Here is a 22,163-nt window from a genome sequence, read left to right on the forward strand (position 1 = left end):
ACCGTAGAATAGCATTGTCTTGATTTTAATTTCTACGATAAAACAAGTCTCAATTATTCATTTTTAAATTAAATCATCAAATGGTGATCATGTTTCAATCTGTTTAAAATCACAATCATCCGATGATCTAGAGAGTTGATTACGGGCTTGTCATGTGAAGAAATGCCTAATTAATAATTTATATAACATTTGAGGCCAAAAGAAAGATCTGAGGCAGATTTAGCTCTTTAATATAATTTTAAGTAAACAGGACTACCGTTCGAACATCCGTTTCATCAAAATAAAACATCACATTTAAAACAAACAGATCGATAAAAAACAAACCTTTTATTAATTCCTTTTCTATTTTAGCTTTAAAGATATTACATTTCATTTGATCAGCAGGTATAGACGTAGCACCACCAGCAAATTTAACTTGATTATTTTTATAATTATTAACATCTTTATGTCTCTGGGCTGGTAATGGTTTCGTTTCATCAAGTCCTTTCATTCTAGCTATGGCACTCTCTGAAGCAGCTGTAAAAATAAAACAATACCCAAAACTTACATTTGCTATTCTGATGATAAATATTTCCATCGCCTCAACATATAACACGAATACTACATAGAGAGCTAGAGAGAAATGGGGTTTAATGTCCACTCAACACAAACTAGGTCATTTCAGGACTAACATATGGCTCAATCGCATTTCAATAGTTTGCTTGCACATTAGGGTATGTTGGCAGTTGGAGAAAACCACTAGACCACCCAACCCCCTAATACTGCATAGAATGAAAGTGAATGAAGAATTATGTGAACCAAGTCTTCGACTCTCTCTCCCAGTCCAGTGGTAAATGGTATCAGATAGTCAAGAAGTATATCAGTAGGGTCTTCAGTAGTAACTTCCATAATGCATGAAATTTTAATGGGTGCACTTAAATGGCTACTTCCAGGCCTGAGAAGATAATTTTGAAACACCATTGTCTCTTTAAAACTTTCTTACCCTTTATATCAATATCAGCTGTTGTAGTACTAGTTGATGGTGCTGTTAAAGTTGCCTCTCCAGCACCATGTTTTACTGGACGTTCTAATGTAGAGCCTTTAATAAGATTATCCAGACGTTCAACTGCTGATTGAGATTTAACCTCAGCTGTTGATGGTGTTACACTAACTGTTGGTGGAGTAATTTTATTACCAGAGGGCAGCACAACTGTAGTATCAGTTGTATCAAAACTTGTGTCAGCAATTGGTGGAGATGGGGCCGCAGCTTTTCTCCTGGAAAAATAAACGCTTTATCACGATTCAAAATCAAAATAATAACCAATTTAATCCCAGAAAAAGTTACTTTTTCAAATATATTTTTATTTGATAATTTGTAATCAAAATAATATTTTCTTAAAGTCTTACTTTTCCTCAGCCAGTCTCTTCCTTTCCTGATCTCTGCGTTTTTTCTCAACCAATTCTTTACGTTCTAATGTAGCACGTCTAGAATAACGTTGACTAGGTTTTCGTTCAAATCTCACACTTCTTCTAACTCGGTTTAATGTTGCCGTCTGATATTCTGTTCTTCCACTACAAATACAATCAGAACCATTTTACCATTAACTTAATGTCTTATCCAGAAGAACAGAACAAAATGCTAGCCAAATGAACTTTCCCAAGAAAAACATGATGTTAGTAGAGAAAGAGTCAGCATATCCTTCCTAATGCACAACACACAGGTAACATCAATTGGAACAATATCAGAAACTGACAGCCATCAAAATAACCCTACTCTCACTTAACTCTTGTAAACCCATCATTGGTCTACTTGTACTTAACGCAAACCATTTTTTCTTCATTTTCATATCTCAATGAAATAACATATAGGTCTTTACCTGTATCTAAATCGTGAACCCATTCGGAAGAAATTTTGTCTTGTTGAAGTTCCTTTAACTGGTCCTTTAAGTCTGAAGAAAGCATGATGTTCTACAGCACACTTCCACAGATGTTTACACGCTTTCTCACTCAACAGTCGAAATACAAACGTGTGATCTTGACCTTTACCCTAAAATAATATATAAAATAATCAAACATATGATCTTGATGCTAAAATAATAGATAAAACGAAGCAAATGGGTTGTAGCATTCATTTTCTTAATTTGAGATCGGAACATGCCATATGTCTTAAATGGTAGGAGTAGGATGGGTGAAAATGAGAGAATTTACTACTAATACAATACATAACAGTGGGGGTTAAGTGGAGAAAACCCAATACGTTAGGCAGACGACACTACTCGTCAACATAATAACGATCAATCTTATCTATGAATTATCTATGTCTTTATTCATTTATTGGGACAATGTTCATGACTACAAGATCAAGAATTTAAACATTCCTTTACTTGTCACCATAACAATTCCAAGTTGTGAATATATATAATAGTCAATATTTATCCCACTTACATCTTCATCATCTTCTACAACTATCAACGTTAACTTTTTTCCTTTAAAGTCCAACTTTGTCATTTTAGGCCTGAAAATAAAAAAATCATTTTAAATTCCTAGTCTTTTTCTACAACAGATAAAACATGTTCATTAAAATGAACTTAACAATTTTCTATTCTATTCTGATATCAAACATATTTCATAATAGTGATCCTACCAGCTATTTTGACAACTTATTCACTTAGATAACATAATTTTGTTTGTTGCAGACCATCTGATGTTTCTGTGCATATTTACTATTTAGAAATGTAATGGTCATAACAATTTTTATGGATTCCTTTTTTATATTTTCATAGACATCCTAAAGGGACTTCCTTCCTCTGGTTGAATAATAACATAATTTTGTTTGTTGCAGACCATCTGATGTTTCTGTGCATATTTACTATTTAGAAATGTAATGGTCATAACAATTTTTATGGATTCCTTTTTTATATTTTCATAGACATCCTAAAGGGACTTCCTTCCTCTGGTTGAATAATAACATCCATTTCCCATTCGATTAAGGACATTGCTGTTGAATTCCAACATACACTCACCAGAAGAAGAGGCCTATTTTTTGTTGACCTTCAAACACCAATATGCCAGTAGGAGTAAGTCCAAGAGTATAGTCCATACCATCACGACCCTGGACTGTATGCATATCTACACCATACATCTCTAACCATTTCGCTTTATTTAAAAATACAACTTCTGCTTGTGCTGGCGTCTGACCTCTGCTTTTTAAAAATAAAAACAAAGAAGATTGGCTTTGTTTTGACCTAAATCTAAAATGTTTAACTCATTTAAGGATGTTATGAAGGCCTTTTACCAATAAAATCAGGTACGGTACTCATAATTATTCATATTATTATTATTATAAAACAATTATATAGCACTATCATCACAATAAATAATGAAAATATAAATATCTATAACTTTAGTAAAAAAATAAATATCGCTCTCCATAATGGGTAATCTCATACTTTCAGCACTTATGTTCTAAAACATTTATCTTGTTCACTTACCACTGATGTACAATCATTTACATTAACTCTTTCAGGTCAAAGAAACAATCAGACATTTTTAACAAGCATCATTTCACTTACTTGCATTCTTTATATTTTTCGAATATTTTAAGCTCTAATTCTTCAGTTTGATCTGGTACAAAACGAAACTCAGATATCAAAGCTGCCGTATGTTCATCAGGGTCATAATCTCCCAGCTCCGCTAAATAATAAACATTATTTCAATTAAAGCATAATATCCCAGCTTCGCTAAATAATAAACATTATTTCAAATTAAAGCATAATCTCCACGCTCCGCTAAATAACAAACACTATTTCAATTAAAGCATAACCTCCCAGCTTTGCTAAATAATAAACATCATTTCAAATTAAAGCATAATCTCCCAGCTTCATAAAGAATGATCTCCCAGTTTTGCTAATAATAAATATTATTTCAAATTAAAGTAATATGCTTAAAAACTATGACAGATTTATAAATATTATTGAATTCTGATTGTAAAATCATTATTTAATGTGATTTTCGTATGGTGTTATAAATAAACAAGCTATGTTCATAGAATGGTGAACGTTGCCTCAAACTCTACTCTTAGCATGAAAAGTTGAACTAGAGGAAAAGATAGTGTTCAATACCAGGCCATACATCAGGACCAACATACAATATATTTTTATACAAATAAAAGAACAGCACTTAAGGGTCTTTGAAGTGGGTGAATCTAGAGTACTCAGGGAAACCTCATGAAGTTAAGCAAGTGACCTTACTGCTGGGATTAGGTCATGACTTGCATATATAACAGGCCTTATATGTTCTAGAGCAAACAAGTTAGACCACTCCCCCACTTGACACAAACTAGGTCATTTCTGGATTGACATATGGTTCAATTTTATTTCAATAATTCCCTTGCACGTAGGGGTCTTTAGCAGAGGCCCAGGAGAAAAAACACAAGATTAGGCAGGTCACCCTACTCCTTATCAAGCGGGGAATCGAAACCATGCCACTTGAGTCAATGACAGACCTTGTGATTTCACTGGCTCGCGTTAAAGCATCATACCAACCAACCCTCAGAGAGAGAGACTTACATTGTATTGCAAAGGCACACATTTCAATAAGAACATCTTCTGGTGGTTCTAATCTTTTACTATAAATATCATTCTTTAATTGCAAGAAAAACTGGTATCTGAAAAACAAAAAAAAATGGTACAATTCATCCAAAACAGAATATGAGAAGGAACAAGGTACATTTTTAACAATGTCTGATGGACTTCTTTAATTCAATCTGTACACAAGCTGTAAGGATTAAGTCATTCACTGAACTATGTAATTCTTTTTAAAGTACAGACTTTAACAATTGGCTGGAATTCAAGTTATGATATGAACTACAAGAATGTATTTTCGAAGTATGCATATTAAAATTGAGTTCAGTTTGTTTGGGCTAATCAGATATATTAACATATTATGACATTTACATATTTTTTTCAAATTTGAAAATATTTGCTGTGCAGATGTGACCACAGGTGTTAAGGATTTCAAAATTTTGCTAATTTATTTGGTCAAATTAGTAATAATATCTCAGGATGTTTAATGAAGATTTTAAAATATTTTAATTGAAATTTATTTACATGAGGGAAGACAATTTAGCCTACTCTTACCCTTTATCCAACTTTCATGTGTTCTTTCACAGTTTTTTTTCTGTTCCAAACCAGAATTAGAAATGAAATGAAATGGGGTTTAACGTCCTACTCCGACTTGGCTAATGAAGACAGGCATATGCCATACAATGCGCCACAAGGGAAATTTTGCCAGGACAGCAGCACTAAGGCCTACTCTTATATTGAATTCCAATTGAAAGGGGTTCTTTTACATGCACGCCAATGTGTACACGGGACCTCATTTTTTGTACCATCCAAATGACTAGACAGCTGTCCATGTCAGACCCTCCGTCCTGCACCACTGTCAAGGGGAAACCACATTGGATAATCTTGATGAACTGTCTCAGCCAATACCGGGAGCGAACCTGTGACATCCAGACTAACGAGCCAGAGTCTTACCCACTTAGCCACCGTGCCCCACATGAGAATAAGAACCCAGGACATTCTAGTCAAGAGTCCTGTGATCTCGACTATTCTCTCTATATCTTAAAAGCTAAAATCTCTACAAAATGATTGTGATTAAGGTCAGCATTGTTATCAGATTTAACATCAAACATTTCACTGTATAAATGATTAATTATGACGATTTTGAAGTCAGGATGTGCAGGAAGGATGTACTATATTATTTGTTTCTATTTATAAACTATAATCATTAATAATCTACTTTCAATTTCCTTCCCTATCTGTAAAAACTCATGACTTTCATGTACATGTAGGTCAATGATTACATATCTTGCCATGGCCATCATCTGAACGGAAAAGTGTATTAAAACTTGAACAATGTGCTCAAGGCCTATATTAATTTTAATCTTTTTAATGAAATTTGCAGTTTTCTTTTTTATATTCTACAAGATTCGTTTTTAATGTGTTTTAATTTTATTTTTAATGTATTTGTTTGTTCATCTGTGATATGTTTTATGTAAGTATAATTGTATCTGCACCAGAGAACAACTTTAAGGCACACTATTAAATGAATCAAGGACATTATTTATTCCCTCCCTCGCCTCCTCCCCTGCATATATCAGACGATTCTGTTGGCTGAAAGTGCTCCGCTTTCTGTCAACTGAAGGTAATACTCACTATAATTAGACAAACCAGCGTCTGCCAGATGGATAGAGAAAAAGCTTAAAACAAACAGGATTTTTTGTACAATCAGGGGCAATAATCCTGAAAGTTATGGTCTGAAATGCGCAAATATCAAAAGGGACTGAGATCTTTAGGATATAAAGATATGTTTTAAGTTTCATCAGAATCGGATAAAAATTGTGACCTCTAGAGGGTCGACAATCTTTGTATTGCATACTTTTACACAATTTGCATACAAAGAGCGGCCATTTTGTTGGGCAGTTTCATTTCGATTTTTAACGAAATTCGAAATCAATATTTAAACGGTTTTTAAAATCGGAAAAAAAAATGTAACAGGGGCAACGATAATATACGTTAGTGCTCCTACGGTTAGGACTTTTTGTTATTCAAATAGCGGTAGCTATTAACCGGTTAGTAACCATTTAGTATCAATTTTAAATATAAAACAGAGAGGTGCGAGTCATAACTTGTGCACACGCTATACTCGCCTAAAACTAAAAGGCATTACCGCACAAAAATTTCAGGAATTTTTTCATATAGAAATGAACAATTCTTTAATGAAAATTAAGGCCGTAGTTATTATTTGTTTACCTGGTTAACTTGGTTCATTTGAACCATTTTTTAATTCAATATATATCTACTATAATATACAAGACAATACTCTGTTTCCCTTCGTACTTGACATACAATATGTATGGCGATAATGTTACTATGTTACACAATGTTACTAAGAATAGAATATAGTAAATTGGAAGGGGTCTATTGATTGGACAATAAAGGAATAATTCCGGGCTTGCAAGTAGAATTTTTATGATTGGTTAATTAAATAAATTCCAAAGTAGAATTCACGCGAGAAATTAGGAGTTATGAAACATGTTGAATGTCGTAACAAATCTACTATAATGTCATTTTCTAGCCTTTATGAATATATTTTGAATGGTGGTTACGTTTATAAATAAATATAAAACAAGGTAGAATATAGTTAGAAATGCCGAGAAGTATTTAGATTGGATTAACAATAGCTTAAGTCAGAACCAGGTCCGTTGACTTTGTCGTATGACTACGACGAGTGCTATTAATAGTATTATTTTTTAACAATCGATATCGTAGGGCGACTGTTACATTCTAAGATTTCAAACATCAAATACAAAAGGACAACGGACAAGTTTTGTTAGAAAGAGGAATATAATCAGACAACTCTATGTAATGGGGGACATCTTCGAATAACCGTACCGTTGAATTCGAACCGTTTAACCGCCCAGTTCTAACCGTTTACGGCTATCCGACTAGCCGTAGGAGCACTAATATACGTCCACATTGTCAGACAATACTGTGAATTAGTGAGTGTTAAGACAAGTAGACAGAATGTAGATTCAATATCCAGACAATTTTCAAGTTACAAGCACTGTGGTCTCAGATTATAAAAATATTCTATCACTTCCAGAAGGTGACACACAGGTATCTAGATTGGATCAAAGAACTCCTAGTGAATCAATGAAAATAAACTGTGTAAATTATTGTCCTCTGTCTAGAAACAGTCGACCCAGACAGACATTGAGAAATGAAATGAAATGAAATGGGGTCTAGCATCCTACTGTTCTGCTCCAACTGGGATAATGAGGGAAATTTTACCCAGCCATCGGCGCGCCAACCTACTCTTATATCAAATTTCAACTGAAAAGTTTCTTTTACATGTACAATGTATTTGTACATCAATGTATACATTTACATAGCTCTGTCAGGGGTAACCCACCACTAGAAATGTCTGTTAGAGTGTTTTTGTAACACCTGAAGATGTACGGTACACTGCTGTGCGATTTTCATGTGGTACACTTTTGAGCTAATCTAGCCTAGCTGGGGTGCATGGCATTTTGGGCGTGAAATACCACACCCACCACCGGAAAACCGGCCGACTTACATTCTGATGATACCAGATATACATCCATTGATAACATATAGGAAAAAAATGGTACACTTTTCAGCTAGGTTGGCCCCCTGGTCTCCCGGTCTAATATGTTGTCCCTTGCTAGAGTCATTAAGAAATATGAATAAGGTGAATATGAAATCCTTTAATCTACAACTTACCGAGTTAATTCTTCATGTAGGTTATTGGGTTCAGACGAATAAAATTTTACCCGAAATCGGAATGTGAAATGTGGTCCAACTGAAAGATAAAAATATAAAAACCTCAAATGATTTTTATTCTTTTAACAGAAATCTTGTGATTAAAGTACCTATTCAACTAAAGAAATGCATGTGCTCACAATATCTTGGAAAGTTTGACTTAAGAAGAGCACAAATATACAAGTAAAGGGGCAGTAACATTCAGTCTAGTAATTTGTTCAGGATGTAGTTAAGACAGGTAATAATGATTCTAGTTGTACCTGATAAAATGTCATGTATTGATCAAGCTGTATTAAAAAGAAAAAAGACAAATCTAAGACAAATCTTAAGACAAATCTGTGCCCACAAAATGACAAACCCCAGGAGAACTGTGTTTAACCTATGGCAAGGGGTGTATTACTAAGATTGTAAGTCTCCATGTGTACATGCACTATAAATCTTTATTTCTTTAACCCTTTGTATTGTTTCAATATCCTTCCTTTAAGCTTGAGCGAAGTCAATATACAGATGGTCATTCAAAAATTCTTTGCTTACAACAAGATGGCCAGTAGCAATAAGCTATGTTTTCTGCCTTCAGCTGGATGATTTTGTAAATGTTAAATTAAAATATTGTCAAATAATTCTGACCAGCTCTACCATTAGCAATAATTATTTAAAGCATTTAAAGTGACTGTTTGTGATTTGCATTTATTGGAAAATATCAGATTTATCAAGACTTAATATACGCAAATATGTATGTGTACTCAGACAACAAAATCAAAAAATTAACGCGAGATTATTTTACTGCTTGGATTAAAGACAGACCCATCAATTAGATTTACATATATTTAGGGAGCAGCATAGATCAATGAAATTTCAGTTCATTATATCTGTGTAAATACTGAACGGAAAGATTTTTAGAGATTCTTCTTCCACAATATTGTAATTTGCAAGGGATTTCTTTATTGCTCAAATCATGTTCATGGACTTTAAGAATTCAAGTAGCTGTCGTAAATTATCTGCCATTTGTTAGAATACACACACATATGAATCATTTCCTTTAAAAGGTTTATTTCTTTTATTACTATCAGGTAAGACAAGTAGTAGTGTAACCTTTCAATACTATTAAACCTGAGAAGGTATCGGATGACCTTTAACAAACACCAACATACATTATCACCTACAGCATACACTTAACAGCAAAAAATGCTTTTTTTTACTAAACTATTTTACACTTAAACTAAGTTAAACTGTTTTAATGTAAACCCCCAAAACAGATAGAAAATTATACAGCAAAAATTTCTTATTCTAAATTACCCTACACTAAAACTGTTTAAAAGTAAACCCCAAAAACATTATAGAAATAGAAATCTGTATATTTATCAGCTTTTTTCTTGTAGAAGACTAGAAGTAAGAGAGGGGCTAATCTACATATGGTATATATCACATTACATACATACGTACATGTACATGCTAAATTGAAGAATATATTTCTCAATTTACAGAATTCATTCATTGTTTCAGTAACAAAATGAAATGGAGTTTAATACGCAACAATTTTTGCACTGACCGGGCTAATAAAGACGGGCATACGCCTTACAGAATGCAATGAGGGATTTTTTGCCCAAACAGCTGCGCTATGGACTACACTTATTTCAATTACAAGTGTCAAGGTTTCTTTTACATGCATGTGCACGCCAATGTGTACACCAGAGTCCCAAGTTCAAAGAAAAGAAATATATAATGTACGTACAAGAACTTTAGATTCATTATTAAAATTTGATATTCCTTTACTTCTCAATCTATTAAATCTATCTTAATTTATATACAAATATTGTTTGTCTTCTAATAAGATGATTATTCATTTGTGAGTGTTGTAAGTATAACAAAATAAAATGAACTAATTTATAACAACTGGGTTTAGAGACATGAGGTTTAACCTAGAAACAAAATATATAAATGGCTTTTCTACATACATGTATATAAACACTATCTATCTGTACTACAGGTGTCATGTTATATAGTTAGATTAGAAAAAAAACAAAACCATGACAACAAACAATTGAAGTTATAAAACAGGAAGATATTTCACAGCTCTCTTCACAAATGTAACACATAATATTCAAATTAGACTGTGAAATGTCTAAATAAATGTTTACTTTAATTAGTAATAACTACTAGATGTGGTTTTGTTTTCGTTAGTAGTAATGAAGTGCTATTTAACTACAGACTATTATTTCATTATTATTTTATTTCGACAGGCCTAAAAATTGTATTTGTAATATTTTCTGAATTTACTTTGATTCTCCGGACAGCAATCTGCACTTAAAAACTGATGTTTTATTGAATAACCAAAGTCTACACGGCAGTGAAGCTTTATTGAACATTTTGTAAAAATCTGCACTGATTGAGATGTTTAGTTCTGTGAGAATCTTTGTGTAAATCAATCATGGATTTATATGCATGTAAATGTCGCGGCTTAATGGACCTGTTTCTAATCTCTATATTTGGACATGAAATTGATGTCATTTTATTTCAGACATATTATTATGAAGATGTTTTTTCAGTCATCACTAGAGATGTTGGGACCAATTCAAATGCTCATATCATTCTGTAAACAGCAAAGAGAATTTGGATACATGGATTTGCAAACTTTGTTAATCAAACATCTGCATATTCCTATAGACGTAGTATAGTTTTCATTCTTTAAAGTGACAATGAGTGTGAATAACTTGTTGTCATTCATCTATCTTTCAGCTGTTGTTAAAACTTTTTATAATGTCTCTTATTGTACAGAAAGTCATTTTGGTTGCTATGTAATTTCAAATTTGAGTTTAAAACATTGTATTTGAGAAATGAGGATGTTTCTAAGATTCAATAAGCTTGTTGATGGTCATCATATATAGTACATGTATGTTTTAAACTCCATACACGGCTGGATGTGGTTTGTTTTTTAAGAGAACTTTCTAGTTTTTAAGAAAGGGGGGAGAGAGAGAGAGAGAGGAGGTTTAATGTCCACTCCACACAAACTAGGTCATTTCGGGATTAACACATGGTTCAATTTTATTTCAACAATTCACTTGCGCGTAGGGGTCTTTAGCAGTGGGAGAAAACCCACGAGATTGGACAGGCGACCCTACTCCTTGTCACGTACAACCGGGAATTGAAACCATGCCAGTTGACTCAATGACAGACTTTATGATACAGTGCGCACATGCTAACCATTCAGCCATCCAACCCCCCTTTTCAAGAAGGAAGTTACGTGACAATATCTAAATCAATTAAGACAAAGAAATAAATACATAAATGGTACAAGTGTAGAAAATCTTCAAGCCTGATTAAAAAGAGGCCCATAAAAAATTTTATGTTTATTTCCCATTCAACTCTCCATTTGATCAAAAAACCCTATAATATATTTTGGAAAAATGATAATTGCTGAAATATGAACTGGTTTTTACACAACAGGTTTAGGGGAAACAAAGGCCGGTGATTTGCTATCTCAGTCTCCAAGGAGATTAGTCCATAAGTATTCAAAGGGTTCCCACTTTGAATATTTTTGGTTTTCACTTAGATAATTTGCTGCCCCTGCCCCCCCCCCCCCCAAAGAAGTGCATAACGGTAGGACTAGGGAATTCTGGCTGGTTTATATTCATCATACATGTATTTATGTTAATACTGAACAGGAATTGAACTATTTTTAGAGTGATATATCTTCCATAGATTCAACTTATTGCTGTACTTTAAAAGCGATTCCATATTCCTTTAATGACCATCAGTGGCTTTCAATCAACAAAATCAGGCAACATGTTCAGTTTTTAACAAAAGTGCACAACACACTCAGGTTTATATTAAAATAACGATCAAGGTAAGCTGGTTTGTATAAAATTAGTGCACTATTAAATCAACATATTATAAAACATGGAATCAATATTATGTGAGACCACATGCTGTTTGTTTAAACCGTTAGCCAAGCAATTGATACAATAACACAACTAAACTAAAGTTAAAACAACGTTTACCCTGTCCACGGACAGTTGTATATGGAATATCTGTAAAGACATTTAAACAAAGTTTTATAATATCTTCTAATCTTCATCAGTAAACAGACCCGTCCAGTTGAACTAATATTCAATAAGACTTTTCCACTTTGTACTGAAGACCATTTATAATAAAGATTCTCATACTCAATAAACAAAAGTTCTTTTTAACTGTAATATTACTAAATGATCAAGACTAATATAAGGCTTGATCATTAATCAGAAATATATACTTATGTCTATGTGTTCTTGGGTTAAAATAGGATTCTTACTGAGTTAGGGAACTCTATTTGGATCCCCCGGTAGACATGCTCAACGTCGAAGAACGATCGTCAACATTTTTAGAAGCCTTTACATGTACCTGAGTTTACCACCTGAGAATGTTGACATGTACCAATAGTATCAGCTCAGACAATAAATACTTACTTTTAGCTTGTTTTTTAATCTGTTTGGTTGGATCAAGCCAGTGCTGAAAAAAAAAAAAATTGAATAATAACCGAACTAATACTAATATTATTGATAATAGGCTATCAAATTAAAACAAAAGGCAAAAAAGAAATGAAATGGGGTTTAACGTCCAACTGGCCCAATGAAGATGGACATACAGTGTGCTATGAGGGAAATTTTGTCCGGACAGCGGCGCTATGGCCTACTCGTATTTTGAATTCCAACTGTCAAGGGCTCTTTAAGTGCACGCCAATGTGTACATGGATCCTTGGTTTTCCGACCCATCCAAACTACCTACACAATTGACAAAGGTGAACTTCGCCGGAAAATCTTGATGTACTTCCTCAAACAACGCAGGTTAGTGAGCCAACGTCCTACTCACTGAGACACCCCTACAAAAGGCAGTTCAATTTATGTTAGTTCAAATGAAGAACAAAAGCTAATTATAAAGGTCAACTTTTTTTTTTAGGACAATCGTTTTAAAGGAGCGTTTGGGGAAGTCATGGTGACTCAGTGAGTAAAATGCTGTGTCACTAACCAGGTTCAATCCCAGTATTAAACAAGAAATTTCCTCTGAATTTTTCAGTGTGGTTTCTAGTTATTCGGATGGAACGAAAAATCAAGTTCTTGTGTATACATTTGTTGTGTACATGTAAAAGAACCCTTGGCAGTTGGAATTTGATAAAGGGCAGGTGAAAACGCTGCTGTCTGGACAAGATAAAAATTCATATCTAATATTTATGATATCATATATGAAGCCGACAATGTATATATGTATATGTGTTAATGTATATGTATGTCTACATATTTTCAAATTTATTTTCTAAGAAACCGATAATAATTGCACAAATAAATAACTACTTACTGTAACATTATGAGTATCTGTATATTGCAAACCAAAATAATCTTTCTCAACCAAATCAAGATGGTAGAAAACTTGTTCAAGTAATTCTGAACCCGGAGATTTTTTCTGTAACCATAAAACAATGTCAATATTAGAAGAGAGACAAAAGTTAAGCCTTGTTAAAACAAAAGAGTTCGTCCACTAAAATAAAGTAAACTTAAATCAGTATAGGGCCGTCTTTTATTTTAAAAGTCTAAAATATTATGTTGTAGCCCTAGATATTTCATCAACAATGATTAACTGTCTTTGTCCATCGTCCGTGCTAGCGCTGATATTATTGCCGGACCGACGGACAGAGGCTACAACAATATTCGGCCACATTAACAGTGAGTGTATAACAGTAAAATAAAGTCATTTTCTGCAGTATTTGTAAAGTTTTAAATATTTTGGAGAGAAAGAGAGAGAGAGGTCAACTCGACACAAACTAGGTCATTTCTGACTAACACATGGTTGAATTTTTATTTCAATAATTCGCTTGCCCTTAAGGTTCTTTAGCAGTGGGAGGAAACTGGAGAAACCCCACGAGGTTGGACCGGCGACCCTACTCCTTGTCATGTACAACCTGGGAATCGAAACCACGCCAGTTGACCCAATGACAGACAGTATGATACAGCATGCACATGCTAACCATTCGGTTATCCAACTCAACCTTTGGATTGAGAACCAAAAGAGTTTTATTTTTATGCAAAGATGGTCCAAAATTGGAATTGTCTAAGTTATACAGTCCTGGTAACTTTAGCCTGATTAAAGATATATTGTTCAAGTGTATTAGTCACTGTAGATGGAGGGGCATGGCCCTAGATATCATGAAATATTTTATTTTTCAAGCCAAATGGCTGAAGTACTTTTATTAAAATTTTGACAAATTTTTTTTCATAAATAATATAGTGTATAATAATGTGTATGAAAATAAAAGGTGACACACCAAGTCTGAATTGGAAGAGTTAAATGAAAGTAATTAACATCAACTGTGGAATATACCATATTGTTGCAGGTTAGTTACATGTGGTTGTGAAGATATCATGTATAAGATAATGTTCTAATGGTTATACACAGACATTTTCTCATTAGTATATATATCTACATGTAGTAATGATAAGTACAATGTACTGGAGTAATGGGTGGAACTGTCTTGAATGCTTGGATAGACTGTAGTGTTATCTGTTGGTACTGTCTACCAGACCTTGCCATGAAGAAAGCAAAGAATCACTCTCACTAGATTTTGTCTTCGGAGAGCGGGCAAATACATGTATTACAGCCTGCAAAATGTTATGTTTGTCAGATAGTCAGTGATTTGTAATATTCAACATTTAAATGTTTCCTCTCCTACATTTACATGTATTGTATGTGTCAGTTTCGAACCAGTTTACATGCAGGTGATCACACTCCTTTTTCTGACCAGGTCTAGTCTGCTACATGTATATTACTTCAGACTCCAGATAGTGTTTAAATATTTCTAACACAAGAGACTAACATCAAGAGAATATTTGTTTTATAAACCTGATGTGATTACTAACTTGTCAGATTGATATAGATAACTATATAGTATAGGTGGTAGGAATTGTTTGAGTGACATTTCTAGTGAAATACATGTACAACAAGGGTGTCATCTTGTGTCAATAAGCTACTGTACTGTATGTGATTAATTTTAGTGTTATTCACAATGAGACAGATAGGTCAAATTAAAATAAATTTCTTGAACTTATTTCATCCACACTTATATGTCAACACAGAATTTCATTCTTGTGTTAGCCTAATATTTTAAATCCTCGATGAAATCTTGGGAGAGGATACATGACTACCATCTAAGCCAATCTGGAGAAGAGAACAGATTTACTGAACTTCATTTAGCAAATTATTATTCCCACATAAATGTTTGGTTAGATTTGACTAGATAAAATACATGTAGAGTTGTAGACAGTACATGTACAAAACAAAAATAACACTCCTATAAATCAGGTCACCATCCCAAATTTATTAGCATAAATCTTTTTTCTCGGGTCTAGTACATGTACATGTATGTAATTTGTTTGTTTTCCTCAATACCAGTACAAACAATTCACAAATTAGATTAAGATGCTACTACCTAATACATCTACACTGAAAAAAATGTTTAAAGAATGAGGTGCTTATTAACAAAGATTCAAACCATTAAATTTCAAATAACCTGACTGTTTTCCTGGTCATTAGAAAGTAAGTTTTATGTGTCAATTATATTTGAACATATCTTTGAATGTGCACTAAACCCAACTAGATATCAAAGGCAAGAAACAAACGATTCTGCATCTTCTTGTAACACTGTCACAGAGATTTTTTGATTAACAATGACAGTGTCAATAATCACTCGGCAAATTCCAATGGTGCGTGATATATACCTACACCTATACAATTGCGATGCAGCACCAGTTTACTTATAAGGAAACTTGTCGCTTTTACAAAGAAGTTCTCAAAATTGTGTAGAATTTTCAGTGCAAAGTTGTCCTTGAAAATCAGATAAACTTGAAAGAAACCCAGCTTCTGGCTTTGAAAGATTTGTATGACAAAACATTCTTCAAAGGCGTCATCATGGGCGACGCCGTTGTTAATCCGGGAACTTGAAAGTACATGTAATTCCAATGGCAGACTTTGTCATACAGCCGAGGCTAGATGTTGGATACTGAAGTCTGCTGAGGTTTGCCGAGTGTGCCAATAATATCCAATAGTACTACATTATAAACCACTTGTCAACCACATTTGCTAAAAGCCTTATTCCTTGTTATAGAAATCTCAGATAGGAAAGTTAAGTGGAGAAATACAATGATCTATCACGATTACAGTTAACTAAACAAATGTTGATAAAACCAATTATTTATTCATCTGCACCCTGGTATTAATACAAATAAAATGTTGACAATAAATACTGTACAAGTATGAATATTGTATTTTGTTGTTATTGTCAATATTATTGTCCTACTACTGTTATTGACATTAGACTATAAATACATTTACACAGTACTTCAAGTTAAGTCTTAAAGGTGTCAGCCATATTGATTTGTCTCTCGTCCTACTGCTCACTGGTTGATAAACAAAATTCTTTATTGAAGGACCACTTTAAAGGCATGACATCCAGATTGTTCACATTTATTTCAAAAGTCAAAAATATGTACTACTAGCCATGAACCGAAAGTAGGATAATGCTGAAATCGGAAGTGGTAAGCCATCGCCACCAAGCCTAACTTACTACCCGATCCGATCTACCCCTATACACCAAATTTCAGCCTTGGGACAGCCCTAGTGTAGCCACCAACCCTGAACAGACAGACAGACAAAAGACAGTTCCAAATATTAGTATAAATTTCAAGGTAAAGACTATAGTAATGCAGTATATTCAATTTTAAAAGAAGATATATCCGGTACATGCATTGGCTTGGATAAAAATTATAATACTGTATATCATTATTACTTGAACTAATTGCTGAGTGAGAGAGATATGATGGTGCTGTGAAATCAATAGAAAACAATGTAAATTTAAATGGCCATAACTAAAGTTACAATTGATTTGAATAATTTAAGGCCAATAATGTTTTAAAATAAAAATACTTTTGATAATGTATGAGAGGGGGCTTTAAAGTAGGCATCTTTAATTATGCCTAAATCTGTTGACTTGTGATTGTTGTTATAAATATAAACATCGGATTCTATATGAATTTACAGCTACATGTACATGTATGTACTGTGACATCTTTATGATCAGAATTCCAACTTCTCCCAACTAACCTGTATCATCATTTTTGTTTTTAGTTCCCAACATTTACAATAGTACTTAGATTATTTGTAGTGTAGATTTTCACTGGTTAGTGCACTATGCTCGCTAGCCAATCAGCAGTTAATGGGTTAAAACAGATATTGGCTTATCACTGTCAGAATTCAATTTGTACTTGGAAGATACTGATATCAGGACTCGAAGCGCAGCAATATAGTTGGGTACATACATGTACACCTATAGAAGAATATAGTGGGGAAGTAGACAACTTACATGTATCAAAAAACTGATTCAACAACAAATATTATATGACTTCCCTTTAAACATACACTATGCAAGAGCTAAATCTGCATATTACAGGTCATTCTTTAGGCCAAGTTAAATGTTACATTTATATAAACTATTAATTAGACATTTATTAACATGACAAGACCATAATCAACCCTCAATGCCATCGGATGCCTCTGACTTTCAACAGATTTGAATCCTATCTGCTGTTGATGATTAACCATAAAAGTGGATAATCAAGACTTTGAGTATTATTGTAACAATGGTAACAATGACAATCGAGGCTACAGTGTTATTAAAATGTTGTTTTCTTGGCTCGGAGTGAAGTAATTTGAAAGAAATATTTGGAATATTCCCTTTATATTAAGTATCAATTTTTTTAACTATTACAGTGAGAACTGTCAGGTCTTTATCTAATCTTCAATGAGGTTGCTTTAAGGAAGTGTCCCTTGTATATTCCTAGATTGACAGTGCTAGTGATTGTAATAATCCAGTGAGATTAACTGTGGGACAAATTTGAAAGTAGAATATATACATGCAAGAAGCCACTCCTTTTCAGCGATATCTCCTTATAAGCGGCCCAATTGAATAAGCAGTGAATCATAACTTTTTTTTAAAAACTGTAAGATATGACAGACATTAGGCAAACTTTAAACAATATAATAATACATGTAAATGACATCAATCTAATAGATGACTAATATAACAGGTAAACAGGTGACTACAGCAGAAAATAGTCAATAAATATTCATACTAGAAGCAATAAATAGCTTGTTAACTAGTACAAGCAGGCTAGACTAGCCCTTGTTGGTATAATCAGTAATATTTTTTGTATTTCGTTTTATTTTACATTTAGGTTCCCAAATTTCAGTCATTAACTAATTCTCAGAAAAGTATGACAAAAGGAGGTATTTTGAAATCCTATGATAATCTGTTGTCCATGACAATAAGTTTACTGGTATATATGTTAGTACAGTACATGTATATGTACATGTATACTAATACAGATTACTACATACATGTATAAAGCCAGTTTTGAAATATATATACTAATCGGTCTACATGTATATCAAATTTCATTTTCCAGTGTGTGTAAATCAAAATTTAAAATAGAATTAATAAATTGAATGGAATTCCACATAATCTATTGGAACAAAATTTAATTGTAAATGTACATTGTATAGAGCTAGATCCATCACTTATTTTGGTCTAAATCAAAGAGGTTTAGGTATTTGAATCCTCTCACATATATTTCAAGTTATCACATGCACTATGTGTTAAGAAAAAGGGAGTGTTTTTATTTGATTAAATACATTAGAGATGTTTAAAGTGTAGGTGTAGATGGACGTAAATTTAACAAAAGCCCATTAATTACCTAGTTAGTCCTGGATACACATCTTTAAGAAAATGGTGGATACACATTAAGATTTGTTTAATGAGTTAACATGAGAGGAGAATGTCCACATCATTTGATATGTAGAAGTTTGAACAAGTTTATTTGATACTCTTGTTAGCGGACATCCCAGTCTAACAGTAGTAACATCTCGCTTATACATTATACATGTACAGTAGCCTTTATACCAGATGAGATTTTTTTTAAAGGGGCAGTACATTATACATGTATAGTACATTTGTAGAGTGTCCTACACTGAAAACAATCTGCAAAACTGATACCTACTCATTACCGGTAATCATCAATAAATGTCCCTTAAAATGTTGTATTTTGTCTCCCTAGCATTGTACATTTGACCATAGAAGACACAAAAACAACCACCTGTTAGTATCAGAATGATAAAAGTATTATGTTGACGAAATGTTAAACTCTATCCCTTTTCTTCTATTGTATACATTGTGTATAAAGTTGAATGACTTGAACTAAATATTGTACAGTACAGTAGTAGTACTGTACATGTACTTCACCTGGTCATACAAGAGCAAATATTGTTACCTATGTGAACTTCCTAAATAAATGTAACATGCTAGTGTCAGGTGTTTTAGATGATTTAGCATGAACTGTTTTGTGCATGACACCTGCCAAATTAGCCAATAGCTAAAACAGGAGCAATATTTCAGTCTGGATTAAGATTTGAGGAGCTGAAGTGTATGTATTTTATGGTTAAAGCAGCTGGACAATACAGAAACATCTCTACAACAAAACTGGATACCTGTATAATTTATCCAAAGAAGTGAGAAGTTGTACCAGGTGTTCTACAATGTACAAACAGTAACCCATTCAATAAGCTACCCAGCAGATGTAGGTTGTACAAGTAGGCCTATGTATTCTAACCAGACTGGGCCAGAGGTAGATAAAGAAAGGCCCTAGCTAGGTACATATATGTATTTGGCTTTTCCACTAACGAGGCCACTCCTAATGAAATCCCCCCATCCTCACGACCAAAAGAAGATGAAAGTGTGTTTTAAACACAATTGAATAAAGCCAAGGATGATGACAAGGGTTAAAGACTACAGAGCGTGTAAAAAAGGCTTATATGTATGTTATGACAGTGTGAAAAATATTAAATACACCTTGGGTGGAGGTCCTAGGCTTCAGTCTACCAAACCTATTACAATGTAGGTAAATCTGGCAATGTACACAATCACATGATCTGTTCATTTATTTTGGAAGTTACATACAGGTAGTTGATATTGGTACAAACACATGTGTCTAGAAATGATGAGGATTTAACCATCATCAGAGGTTGTTAATGTTCACAAATCTTCATTTACATCATGTACACTTCAGTCTGTGATGTCAAACATAAACCTGGAGCAGTACTGGCAGTACATGTAGCATATATTGTATTCCTCTGAGAGTGTGACTGAAGGACTACATAATGTATCTTAGACTTAGAGAGAGAGAAATGGGGTTTAACGTCCACTTGACACAAACTAGGTCATTTCGGGACTAACATATGGTTTATTTTTATTTCAATAATTCGCTTGCGCATAGGGGTTTTAGCAGTGGGATGAAACCGGAGGACCCGGAGAAAACCCACGAGGTTGGACGGGCGACCCTACTCCTAGTCACGTACAACCGGGGATTCGAAACCACGCCAGTCGACTCAATGACAAGACTTTATGATACAGCGCGTGCACGCTAACCATTCAGCCATCCACCCCCCCCCCAATGTATCTTAGAAGACTGTCATGTCTTGCCATACTGAACATTGAGGTCAATCAGTAAACATATGATGTCTAATGAATATTTTATATCCTGCACGCGCATATGGTATATTCGGCTTAATCGGGTGTCTGGTGATATTTTAAAAGTCAAGGGCAGAGAAATTTGGACACCTGAACCATTTTCATGTTGTCATTTCAATACCCTGCCACACCACCATCCGGTCCCAATTTAAACAATTCTGTACCTGTTACAGGACTTGCATTAAATAAGTTTTAGGTAAAATCAATTAATATCCAAAACATCAATACCGGTTTACAGCTGAATGCTAGCCCGAACCACTCCCAAGGCTGTAATACAACTGGCATAACCAGTTAACGATATATGTACAGGTATTGGTAGACTGATTCTGCAATCTCTCTGAAATTGCGTTTGGCATAACAATGTTACACCTCAAACAATATGTAAACAGTGTCACTTTAATTTGATCTATCTATCTTGAATCTTGTCAAATAGTTAGGCTAAAATAAATTTTTAAAGTATGTAAAGTAGTAAAATACAAAGCAGAACAAAATTTCTTACATGAATTTGTAATGTGATCTCTGAGGCATCTAAAAGGACAACAGTGCAAGTTAAAAGATGCTTTGACTTCACTGGAGTTGGCTGCTGACCGTCAACAAAGTCAGAATGCGATCTTGCTCCACCACGGCCTCGTCGGGAACGACGTTTGCTAAACAATCTCGTAAAAAAAGACATTATTGCTACATTTGGCACAGTTCTGCTAAAATCCCGTTAAAATTCAGTTTGGAGAATTAATCACCATTACTTGCTTGTCTCATATTAGAAGCCTTCGTTCATTAACCTGGCTAAAATTCAGTTTTTGGTAACAAAATTCTTCCCGTGTTGTCAATTGACTTCCGGTTGCACATTCCGACCGTGACGTTTTCATACGGAGATTAACGAACTGTGTCGGAAGTCTCCTTTGCTGAAAAGGAATTTTTCATAGACCACATTAACCAGACACAATTTAGTTTTCATTGATATCAATGACAATGCAAAGCATGTTATCCGATCTGAGGACATACTCCTCGCAGTGTTTCGTTTGATTAGAGCTGAAATGAAATGAAATGAAATGAATTGGGGTTTAACGTCCTACTTGATTGGAGCTAATCCCAGAGGGATTTCTCGGGCCATTGCTTCAGGAATATGATCTGAGGATGTAATGATAGTAATGTCATTTTATTCCCGAAGAAAACGCTGCCGACTGTGTGACGACCATCCTTATTTATTGTTCATTTACAAGTAAATGAAATGAAGT

At 33.8% G+C, this 22,163-nt stretch overlaps 1 protein-coding gene across 1 annotated transcript; it reads right to left on the reverse strand.

Moving 5' to 3' along the window:
- Positions 1-1,382: 1,382 nt before the first annotated feature.
- Positions 1,383-21,815, reverse strand: LOC126832308 (band 4.1-like protein 5). The gene is made up of 11 exons (XM_050563054.2): positions 21,428-21,815; positions 13,656-13,760; positions 12,770-12,812; positions 12,326-12,355; positions 8,289-8,367; positions 4,548-4,645; positions 3,552-3,672; positions 3,003-3,182; positions 2,425-2,494; positions 1,857-2,026; positions 1,383-1,551 (listed from the first exon to the last, which is right to left on the reverse strand). The coding sequence occupies exons 1-11, from the start codon at positions 21,599-21,601 to the stop codon at positions 1,383-1,385; spliced, it is 1,239 nt and encodes a 412-aa protein (XP_050419011.1). The 5' UTR covers positions 21,602-21,815.
- Positions 21,816-22,163: the final 348 nt, after the last annotated feature.

This window comes from Patella vulgata, chromosome 9 (genome assembly GCF_932274485.2).
Source record: "Patella vulgata chromosome 9, xgPatVulg1.2, whole genome shotgun sequence".
In the NCBI taxonomy this organism is placed as follows: domain Eukaryota; kingdom Metazoa; phylum Mollusca; class Gastropoda; family Patellidae; genus Patella; species Patella vulgata.